Here is a 12,264-nt window from a genome sequence, read left to right as displayed (position 1 = left end):
TGGATAGAGCCCTGGGCCCAGTGACAAAAAGACCTGAGTTCAAATATGGCCTCAGACACTCACTAGCTTTGTGATCATGAGTAAGTCGAGTGACTTGATTTCCCTCAGCTTCCTCAACTATCAAATGGGGATAATAATAGTACCTTCCTCACAGGGTTGTTGTGAAGATCAAGTGAGATAATATTTGTAAAGCACTTAACATTGTGCCTGGCATTTAGTAGGTGCTTAATAAATGCTTATTTCCTTCTTGTCTCTCTGGAGCCTTTGACACTATTGATCAGATTTCCTCTTAGATAGTCTCTCCCCTCTGGATTTTCACGACATTTCAGGCTCTCTCCTATGCATCCAATCACATCTTCCCAGTCCTCTTTGCTCATTCTTCCTCTATAACACATCCAGTAGCCACAGATGATCACAAGGGTCTATTCTAGCTATCCTTCTCTTCTCCCTCTATACTATCTCATTTGGTAATCTCATCAGCTCCCATGGGTACAATTATCATCCTTATGCAAATAGCCTCAGGTTTACACAGCTAGCTCTGTTTCCTCTCCAAAACTCCAGTCTCACATCAGTAACTGCCTTTTGGACCTCTTATCTCAAGCTGGATATCTCAGAAGCATCTCAACATCCATGTGTCCAAAACAGAACTTCTTATCTTCAAACTCCTCCCTTCTTTGGACTTTCCCATTACTGTCAAGAGCGTCACTGTCCTCCCAGTCACTCAGGCTGGGAACTGCAGCATCATCCTGACTCCTCATGCTCACTCAGCCCACATATCCAGTCCATTGTTAAATCTTTCAATTTCCATCTTCACCTCTCTCATATATTTCTCCTTTTTTCCAATCACACAGACACTACTCAAATACAGGCACTTTTATAGTCCATTGAAATAGCCTTCTAATCATTGGTCTACTTGCCTCTCCCCATAGCAGTCCATCCTCCACTTAGCTGCCAAGTTGATTTTTCTAAAGTATAGGTCTGACCATGCCGTGGCCTCCTGGTCACAAACTTTAATGGCTCTCTATTACCTTTAGGATCAACTATTAAGTCTTCTCTTTGGAATTTAAAGCTGCTTATAACCTGGCCACTTCTGAGTTTTCCAGTCTTCTTATACTTTATTCTCCTCTACACTCTATGATCCAGCTATATGGACCTACTTAGAATTCCTTAGCAGGAACCTTCTCTTATCTCTGTGACTTCCATTAGAGTGTAAGTTCCTTGAAGGCAGGGACTGTCTTTTGCCTCTTTTTGTGTCCACAGTGGCTGGCACATAGTAGTCACTTAATAAATGTTTATGAATGAATGTATGAATGACCTTGTGCCAGTTCACTGGCTATCATCTTCCATCTCTCTGATGTCATGCTTCTTGGTTTCTCTACCTTCCTTCAAGACTCAGTTCAAGTCTAGGATCTTGGAGATCTCTTATTCCAACCTTCCTCATTTTACAGAGAAGGAAGATTTGATCTGAAGATTTAGTGAATAAGTTGTTGTTTTTTTAAACACTCCACTTAAGTCCCACTTTCTCTAGGAGGTTTTTCCCCCGCTGCCCTAGCTGCTAGTACCTTCTCTCAGATTACCTTCCATTTTTTATATATCTTGGATATCCCTAGTTATGTAATTATTGTGTCCTCCATATAATGTAAGCCCCTTGAGGGCAAGGACTGTTTTTTGCCTTTCTTTGTATCCCTAGCATCTAGCACAGTGCTTGGCACATAGCAAATACTTACTAAATGCTTATTGGTTGACTAACTACCTGTTGGGAGTCAGCTTATACTAAGGCATGGAGAAGGGAGATGAGGCCAGGAGGGCTAGAAAGACTTAAAAAAATTCTTGGGATTTAAACCATTTTCTAGACCTCTTCATGCGATGGCTTCATTAACTCCAGCTACTGCGGCTTCAATCTCGAAGAAGTCTACAGACCATGAAATTCTCAGATGATAAAGTGACTCATGACCCTTCTAAGCACGCAGCTTGCTCCCCAGGGCTTTTCCAATGAGATAGATGGTTGCTAGGATCCCTTTTTTATTCATTCTGGGCTGAGTCCAGAGAGCTGGTAAAAGGAAAAAAAAATATTTATGTGTGTGTTATATGTGTGTACATGCACAATGTAAAACTAGATGGCCAGTGTAGGTGGAAAGTGTTGATTTTAAATAGCACCTTTAATGACATGACACATTCAGGGCACTGAGCTCCCCATTTTCTAGGTTGCTGCAGCTCCCTGAAAAGCTGCCACAATGAGTCTCCAAGGAGACTATAAAACCCTGGTTACCTTGGTAATACTTCCTGCCTGCCAATGTTTCAAGGGATCTAAAAACTACACTTTCAATAGTGCCTTACTTTTGCTGATATGTACGGAAAGAAACCCCTATTGAAAGTCTAATAACATCTCAAGAACCTCTAGATTCTGGAGCCATTGTGGAGTGCGCCAAGAGGGGGAGATTCCTTGAGCACTGGGGTTTTCTTCAATCTTGTCATTTCTAGGACAATAGGTTTAGAAAGAAAGGGGCTTGCTTTTCTGAGTATCGAACAACACTTTTCAATTTTCCTTTTTTTCTAACAGTTTCAGGTTTTGAATAGCGTATATTAATCAGATTCCTTAATGATGGCAGCCCAATAGTGAGCTTCCAGCGTGCGTAATATCGTGACACCAATCAAAGTATTCTGTCAGAAGTTGCTTTAAAGTTGGCTTGATATTTAAATAACTATGTTGATTATTTGATGATCATATCTGTTTTATCTCCTAGAGTCTACAACAGTCTCACTATGAAATATGTCCCCTTCTCTTTACTTAGTCATCAGATGAGTTCTTGTCCTCACCCCCTCTCTTCTAGACTATTGCAATAGTCTATAATTGGTCTCCCTGCCTCAATTATCTCTCTCTTTCTCTCCAGTCCATCTTCCACAGAGCTGCCAAAGTGATTTTTTTCTCCTAAAGGATAGGTCTCCTCATGTCACTCTCTACACGCACACACCCCCACCCCCAACTAAGTAAACTCTAGTAGCTCCCTATTACCTCCAGGATAAATACAGAGACCTCTGTTTGGCATGGCATTTAAATCTCTTTACAACCTGGCTCCTGCCTTCCATTCCAGTCATCTCATATTCCTCAGGTTACCTTCCATCTACTCTCTATATATCCCGTATGTTCCTATTTGCTTCCATGTTGTCTCTCCTTCAGTGTATGGGCTCCTTGAGGGCAGGAACTGTTTTTGCCTTTCTTTGTATACTCAGTATTTAGCACATAGTAAGTACATAATAAATGTTTTTTGATGAATGAGTGAAATTTGTGAACTCATTTACATTAGAATACTTTATACAACCTGCCTTTCTAGCCTTAGCTCACACTATTCCTTTCTACATTCTCTGTGTTTCAGCCATACCAAACTACTCGAGTGAACTTATTTATCCTTTCCCGACCTCCATGTCTTTGCCAATACCAGTCCTTTCTTCTTACAATGTACTTCTCATTATGTCAACCTGTCCATCTCCATTCCACCTTCAATACCTAGCTTAGTTGTCACCTCCTGCATAAAGTCTTTCCTGATCCCTCCAGATGAAAGTAAAATTTTCTTCCTCTGAAAATTCATAGCCTTTTGATCTTGTCTGTCTTATGAATTTACATTTTATTATGTATTATGATTACTGATGCCTTATCTCCCTTCTTAAATTTGCATTTTCAGCTGTATCAAAGAAAAGACTGTCTTATTTATCTTTTAATCTCTTCCAGCTTGTAACACAGTTCCTTAAATGTGGCATAAATGTTTATGAAAGGAATAAATGAGTTGTCCTCCTAAGACTACATAAATAAATGTTCCTTTAGGCTAGTTCTTAAAAGTTTACATAGAATTTTCACTGCTAGCCTTTTTACTTGCTTTTCTTAATTGCTAAGGCCACCAAGGTATCCTTTTGCCAGTTACTAGTAATTGGAGGTTAATTGGAGCAAGGAAAACACAGAATTCAAAATAATTTTGAAAGGCCAATTGCAACTCTTCCTTGCCTTCACGCATTGCATGTTAAATTTATCCTAATCAATCAGAGAGAGAGATAACAAGTGGATAGCACAAGTGTGCTGTCCTCTGCTGGTACCCACGAAATATCAAAATAACCTTACAGTGTATTGGATAGATCTTCTATTGAGTATTTATGGGAAGTCATGGCCCAGAATATGTCTAGACATGGACAAAAATGTATCTAAACATGGACAAGAATCAATAACAAGGTATTGTTGGGTTGTAGTCATCATTGTCATCGCTGGAGGTAGTCCCCATCATCTCCAGGGATAATAGATCTATTAAAGTAATCCTTTCCTTTACCCTTCTATTTACACACTCTCCCAAAACATATAACCTATTTGTCTTTTCACTAGTAGAAATATAGTCTTCTGTAATTCTCCTTTGTGGAGTTAAATGGTTGCACTATTAATATTGGTTGTTTTCCCTTGGATCAGTTACTGAATGACCTACAAAATAAGCTAACATAAAGGGCGTTATGCTGTTAGAAATCTTTCACCCTTTCCAGGAAAATGGGAAATAGAAACCAAATGCAAAGCTGTAAACTTTTAGTGTAAGATACAGACTATCTTTGCCAACTTTTATTCTCAAAAGAATCAAGCTATTGAGAATTTTTCCCCATTCTTTCTCCAGTGAAAATCAACAGCTGCAACTTCTTTACCTGGAGTGTATTCTGTCCATGCTCAACAGTTGCTCTACAACTATGCATGACCACAAAGGTTTCACTGACCTCATTTGGTGAGCATTTGTTTTTGGTACTGTCCACAAATAAAAAAGATACTGGGAGAAGAATGGGGGGGGGGGAGGAGAGAAGAGAGAAGGAAGAATGGAGGAGGAAAGGAGAAGGGGGAAGGAAGGAGAGAAAGAGAGGAGTTAGAGAGAGAGGAAGGGAGAGAAAAAAAAGAGTGAGAATGAGGAGAGAATGAGGAAAAAGAGAGGAGAGAAAGAGGGAGGGAGAGAGGGAGGGAGTAAAAGAGAAAAAGCAAAAGAGGAGAGAGAGAGAAAAGACAAAGAGAGCTCTAGTTGAATAGATTTTTTTCAGGTGTCTGTGATACAGCTATAATTTTTTTTTATTCTTCCTGAAGCCAGAGTGGAGGCTTTTTTTTTTGCCAAAATCTAAAGGTTCCTAGCCAGTAACATCAGCTCCAAGTTATTTGCTGGTGCTCTGCTCTTTCCTGATGGAGCTATCTCTATTTGTTTCCAAATATATCCAAGAAAGGCAGCATAGTGTCATGGGTTTAATCCAGGTCTGTTTAAAGCTGGAAGGGACCTTACAGTTCTCGTAGTTGGGCCCCTCGTTTTACAGATGAGGTCACTGAGACCCAGACTTGCTTCAGGTCACACAGAGAGATAAGTGACAGAGCTGAGATTTGAAGTCAGTGACTCCAAGTTCTGCATGCCAAGTTCAGTATCCTTTCCACAGCACCATACTAGTCAAGTCATTTAAATCCCTTTGAGCCTGAAGCAACTCTCTAAGGCTTCTATGACAAATTATAAATGGGTTTCAATTTATTAAGCAGAGCAAGTTCCCATACCTACAAAATCACAGAACCATAACATTCTGACATAAATACAAGTGCGTGCTCTCTCTCTCTCCCTTTCCCTCTCTCCCTCCCCCTCCCTCACTTCCTCTCTCCTCTCCCTCTCCCCCTTTCCTTCTTTCTTTCTCTCTCACTTTTTCTTTCTAACTCCCTACCTTTCTCTCTCCCTCCTTCCTTCCCCCTCTCTTGCCTTCTTTTCTCTTTTTCTCCTATATTTATGTGTATATGTATACACACATATGTATATAAATGACAAACTAGATTTTTCTAAGCTACGACTATGCTATAGAAATGTAAGATAGTGTTGCACCTAGGCACCCCTGACTCATGTCTATAGTACAGAGAAATTGCCTTCCTGTTTCATCCTTGATGAGAATCATTTAGACAAAAATCATAATCACAGGGTATTAAATTTGGCAAGGACCTCAGGGGGCCATCCAATTGCTACAGGAAACTGTTCGTTCATAGAAGAGAAAGGATAATGGTATTTGTCACTGAAGAATCTGAAATTCATTTCTTGAGTGAAAAGAACAAATTGTATTATGATTAAAATGAAATGAATATCTGTAACTAAGCCATTAAAATTTTTTTGTGATTATTGTTCTAGAAAGGATGATGCTTTATTACATCTGTAGATATTTTCTTTAGTAACATCCAGCTTGAGAGAAGAGGAAATGTTTCAGTAATACTGAAGAACCTTGTCAGCCTAAGGCCATGAGACTCTTGCTTATGTGACATCTGCCATTTGAGCCCTAAAGTCATAGGGTCATAGATTTAGAGCTAAAAATATTCTCAGAGGCCATCTGGTCGAACCCTTTCCTTTTAAAGACGAGGAGACTGAGGCTGGGAGAGGAGAAGATACTTGTCCAAGGTCAGACAGTAAACAAAAGAATTGGGATTTGAACCAATGTCCTCTGACTCCAAATCCAGAAAGCTTTCAACTGCACCACATAATTCTGCTTTCAGAACTTTACCAGAGTAGTAGTCTCCAGCTGAGTCTCTGAAAAGTTGACATTTTCCCATGATCACACTGGTAGTAAATGTTTAGAGTGAGATTTGAACCCAGATCTCTTGACTTCAAGTCCTGTGATCTATCCATTAAAATAGAGTGGATGTTTCTGACTTGGCGACTCAGGCCATGACTAGCCGACTTTGAAAAAAAAACAGACACATAGCACAATAGTACAGTCAATGGGGTGATCACTTACAGAGTTGGCAATATTCCAAGCAGTGGCAATATCTCACAATCATTGTCCATGTATCCCATGTGATATTAATAACTATATTCACAGGAGTAACCTTGTCTACAACTAAATAGTTTTCTTGGTTCTGCCAGTGACATTTAACGTTTAAACTGGAAGTGTAACACTATCAGCAGTTGCCATCTCCTGTGTTTCTTTTCCCCTCCATCCCTAGGAAGCACCTGTGTCCAGCTCTTGTAGTGATTCTGGGAAATCCAATTCATGATAAAACCATCACCTCTGCTCACAGCAACAGCACCAGCGTGGAGTCTGATTCCTCTTCCTCAGGCGTTTCTGATCATGGCCGAGGATCTGGGTGTTCTTCCACAGCACCGGCTCTCAGCGGACCTGTGGCCCGCACAATTTACTACATTGCAGCTGAGCTCATCCGCTTGGTGGGGTCGGTGGAATCCATGAAGCCAGTGCTGCAGTCCCTTTATCATAGGGTGTTGCTGTATCCACCACCCCAGCACCGCGTGGAAGCCATCAAAATCATGAAAGAGGTAGGAAAGAACTCAAGTGTGACTTTCCATATTTGCCTGATTTATTGGCATCATAAATACTCAAATGTTTGTTGGTCAGTCTACTGATGAATTGAACCAGGCTGTAAACTTCATTCCTATGCACCACATAGCACCCAGCAACAGAATTATCCATCTTGCATTCACTCAGCAGATATTACATAATGCCCACCTTTGATGACTTACAGTTCCATGACCATCAGACCTTCATTAATAGTATTCTTGATTGTATCCCCGTTGATCTACCATTTATTCAGTTGCCTTAGTTGATATTCATGAATTTAATTCCAAACACTGGCTCTGAGGTCAGAAGACCCAGATTCAAATTCTACTCTTGACATTCCTTGTGTGACTTTGGACAAATCACTTAACCTCCCTGGGCCTCTGTTTCCTCATCTGTGAAATGAGTACATTGAAGTAAATGGTCTCTGAGGTTCTTTCCAGCTCTACATTTATCATCCTATGATCCTACAATCCATGGCCCACAACTGTGTATTTTTCAAAATAATTTATTACAGACTTGTGAGACAACATGGCATAATGCATAGAAAACCTGCCTCAGAGTTAGGAAGACCTGAGTTCAAGTCTCACTTGGGACACATACTGAATGTGTGACACTGGGCAAGTCACTTAACCTCAGAGGGCCCCAGATAGCTCTCTAAGGCTCTGCATTGCAGAACAATTGCTGATCTTTATTAGTAGAGGGCATTTCTTTACTAAGCTCTGTACAAATAAAATAGCAAGTTTTACCGAATAAAATAATAAGACAAATTAAACTTTCTTTCTTTCTTTATTCATTATTTAAACATTTAAATAAATGCCAATGCACAAAATATCATAGCTTTTCAGTTATTCCTTCAAAGTCTCCATCCAATATTCTTTGTGTCTTCATTGTCTTTCGCTTTTCCTTTATGTGGTCTGCTCTTCTGGGTCTGCTTTTTTTTTTCTTTCCCACATTATTATTTGAGTAATTATTTCAAATTCACTGTCTACATTGCCCAAAAAATAACCTTATCAGGCTTTTATTTTGATCACACTAATTAATCTACCCTGTCACTTCTAATGCCTCTTCCCTGACACCATGGCCATTTTGAGACAGTAAAAGCTGTCCTTCATTTTGACACCTTGTGTCAAGGGAGGGGGCCTCGTAGATATCTTTGTTTCTAAAAGGAAATGAGAGCCTTTCTCTCCCTCTCAAGTATCCAAAAGGTAACAACCCAGACATTTTTGTATTTAGAAAGAAGAACCAGAGCATAGATGAGCTAGAAGGCCCTCATCATTCTCTGGAACCTTAATCGCCAGGCTTAATTCTCCTCTCCAAACTAATATTCATACCCCTACCGAACTAAAATTAGTGAAACACATTCATTAGTCTTTGCTTTGAGTAAGAATCACACTGCTTCCTCCTGTCCTACCAGATGAAATCTGTTTCTCTTCCTGCATCCCAAGCTTCCCACCCTATGGATGCTTCACTGTTCTCCAGCATGAACCTTCTACTCCGACCTAATTGATCTTTTCTCCATTTTTCCTCCCCAAACGTCTTCCCCATTGGCTGTACTCCTTCCTGCTTTTACCTTCAGGCCCTTCTTCCAGGCTAGAATGCTCTTCCCACCACTTCCTACTTCTCTAGATCTTACCTCTTATTCAAGTTCCAGCTTAAGTTTTACCTCTTTGATAAAGTTCTTTTTGGTTATTCCAGCTGCTGGTGATCTGCCTTTTTCAATTACTGTTGCATTTACAATCTGTTCCACACCATTTAGTACTTGGTTATAATTACAGAATCATAGTATCTCAGAGTTGGACTAGTCCTTAGAGGCCATTTAACCCAGGTTATCCCTGAATAATACAATCCATAAAACAATTACAACATACCCAGTATAAGGTAATCTAGCCTTTCTCTGAAGACCTTTTTGTGTCATGAATTCCTTTGGCAGTCTGGTGAAGCCTATATATCCTTTCTCAAGTTATTAAATACATAAAATCAAATGCACAGGGTTTCAAAGGAAACTAATTATATTGAAATACAATGATCAAAATATTTTTGAAAATAATTACATGGACCCCAGTTTAAGAACCCCTGTTCTATACAATTTTCATTTGATAATTATTACCTAGAAATTATAATTCATATAATTTTATAAATGAAAGTAATTTTATTATGTTTAAATTCAAAATAATAATACATCCATGATGACTTTCTATTCATTAATTAAGAGTATTCCATTCATTAATCACGCTGAATAACTGAGAACCTATTTCAAAGTAGCCTAAAAAGCTTTCCATGACCAAATTGAACCCTGAGGGATGGCAATCCCACTAACCTCCTGAGATAGGCTGTTTCACTTTTGCTGGGAAATTTTCTTCACATTGAAACTAAGCATTCCTCTCTGCAACTTCTGCTCATTGTTTCTCATTCCATCCTCTGAGGTCAAGCAGAACCAAATGAATCCCTTTTCACATCACCACGCTGTCATGTCCTTTCAAGTCTTCTCCGGGCTTAACCACCTCAGTTCCTTCAACTGACCTTCGGTAGGATGTCAAGGCCCTTATTATTGTGGTTGCCCTCGTCCGGCTGTTCTCCATCTTATCAGTGTCCTGCCCAGAACTTCAACATTTCTCCCTTCTTTCCCCTTCTCTCCACTCATACAACTTCTAACTAGTTCAGGCCTTCAGTACCTCTCTCTTGACTGATGCAATAGCCTCCTAATTGGGTTCCTATTTTACCTTTCCCATCTCCAACCCATTTTCTACACAGCTGCCAGATTACCGTTGCTAAAGCAGAGGCCTGACCATGTGACTCTCTTTTCCAAGAGGCATCAGTAGCATCTCTGTTGCGTCTAGGATAAAAGACAAATTCCTGTTTGGCATTTAAGTCACTTCACAACCTGGCTCCAGCCTATCTTTCCAAATTGATTTCATGTTATTTCCTCTCGTGTACTGTGGTCCACACAAACTGGCCAATTTGCTATTCCTCAGACAAAATTGTTATCCCCCATTTCTGTACTTTTACCCAGGCAATACTCTCCATGTCTGGGCTTGCTCTCTTCTCACCTCTGTCTCTTAGAGCCCCTCCTTTCCTTTAAGCCTTTCCTATCATTCCCTCCCTGCCGTTTTTAATACCCTGTCTCCACCTCCACTAGCCCATCTCACCCTCCAATATTTTGTATTTATTTAGGATGTGTTTTGAATTCTCTTATCTGGATATGTGTTGTTTTCTCCAATAGAATGTAAGCTCCTTGAGTATAAGGTCTATTTTAATTTTATCTTTGTTTTCTTAGTGCCTAACACAGTGCCTGGCACATAGGTGTTTCATAAATTTCTGTTGAGCTAAACTGAATGTAACCTAATACTCCAGATGTCTGACTACAGCAAAGTATGATAGTATTATCACCCCTGTTTTGCTAAAAAATCTATGTAAACTATATTTATATCATGTCCATTCAGCCCCTGGATTGTCTCTTCTGGAAATGTTGAATCCTTCCTCCCTTCCTCCAACAAAATCCATCATCCGAATCTGTGCAGCGTATTTACATAAATGCCTCCATCTCATTTAAAACAAACAAATAAACAAAAAACAAAGCCAGTAACTCCTAAAGGCTGGTGACCTAGACATCCAAAGGTTTAGAGCTTACGCACACAAACCTGTTTCAGTCCAGGATGTTTGTTTAACATTTTATTGTTTGAACACAAAGTGTTATTTCCGTGTTTCCAAGTAGTCTTTCTGGTTTCTTGGAGTTGGGGGAGGGCAGGGGAGAGAGAGGGCAAGGGTTTCAAATCCCTACATGCAAGTGAATCAAAGCGGTTGGGAACCTTATTCATTTATCTTGGGTTGCTCTTCCTTGTTTTCCCTCGACCTATAAAGTACACAATGAACACTTGGAGGAAAACCTAATTTCAATACCATTTTTCTCTTCCATGGTCCTGAATTAGAGGGGAATCTCTTTTCCCTTTATTTTAATTTGTACTGCCAGCCCCATCCCCTGAACCATGACTATACCATCCTGTACCATAATCCAAGAAATCTGATGCTTTTATTTTGATTCACTTATGCTCTGCCAATCTTTACATATTTTTTGTATACTCTCATGTATCTCTCCCCTTCCCACTCTTCCTATTATGTGCCTGTATTGATTTAAAAGTAAATACACATAGTGATTAGATTTTTCAGCCCAAAGACTTACCAACAGCCATTCTTCTCTTCAGGATTATCTAGCACTAAATTACAATCTAAAAACAAAATAAAACTACTATATACTGTCATAAAATAAAGAATATTGGTACCTTAAGGCAAATCACACCCTAGAGATTTCTCTTTCTACTCAAGTCCAGCCTGAAGTGTTGGGTGTCTGGATGCTAGGATGCAGTTCAAGAAAAATGTTAGGGCCTGTTTTGTTTAGGGTACCAGATTTATACTCCTATTACAGTAAGCTCCTATTGCTTGCTGTCAACAAAGAATGGTTTCGTGTTTATTTGAGCTCATGTTTGTATAGCTTTTTGTGAGTGTGTAATATTCTTTAAAAAAAAAAAAAAGAAGCAAACTTAAGGCATTTTTCCTTTTTTTTAAAGATACTTGGTAGCCCCCAAAGGCTCTGTGATTTGGCAGGGCCCAGCTCCACTGAACCTGAATCCAGGAAAAGATCAGTTTCAAAAAGAAAGTCACATCTAGATCTCCTCAAACTGTACGTATGCACTTTCTTCTTCCATTTCTGTACTACTTATTGAAGAATGATGTTTAGAAGAATCCACCCAGTCTGTCCCTGTGTGTGTGTATGTGTGTATGTGTCTTGGATTGAGGGTTGGGGTACAATGTGGTATGGTGAAGCGAGAGCTAGCTTTGGAACCATAAAGACCTGGGTTCAAGTCCCATCTCTGATATATGTTGGTGGTGTGATCCTGGGCAAAGTGCATAACCCCTCAGTGCTCTGGGCAACCCACTAGAGCCCTAAGTTAC

The 12,264-nt window shown here is 39.7% G+C and overlaps 1 protein-coding gene across 1 annotated transcript in view; it reads left to right on the top strand.

Moving 5' to 3' along the window:
- ARFGEF3 (ARFGEF family member 3) overlaps nucleotides 1-12,264 on the top strand; it is a 204,201-nt gene that overhangs the window by 116,519 nt on the left and 75,418 nt on the right. The window contains exons 9-11 of the mRNA XM_020973740.2: nucleotides 4,644-4,748; nucleotides 6,968-7,295; nucleotides 11,880-11,992. Coding sequence (XP_020829399.1) covers nucleotides 4,644-4,748; nucleotides 6,968-7,295; nucleotides 11,880-11,992 — 546 coding nt within the window. The remainder of the gene's footprint in view (nucleotides 1-4,643; nucleotides 4,749-6,967; nucleotides 7,296-11,879; nucleotides 11,993-12,264) is intronic.

The sequence above is a fragment of the Phascolarctos cinereus genome, unplaced genomic scaffold, assembly GCF_003287225.1.
Source record: "Phascolarctos cinereus isolate Bilbo 61053 unplaced genomic scaffold, phaCin_HiC Scaffold_5;HRSCAF=322, whole genome shotgun sequence".
In the NCBI taxonomy this organism is placed as follows: domain Eukaryota; kingdom Metazoa; phylum Chordata; class Mammalia; order Diprotodontia; family Phascolarctidae; genus Phascolarctos; species Phascolarctos cinereus.
The sequence above is the reverse complement of the archived record's forward strand: the minus strand, read 5'-3'. Positions and strand labels throughout refer to the sequence as shown.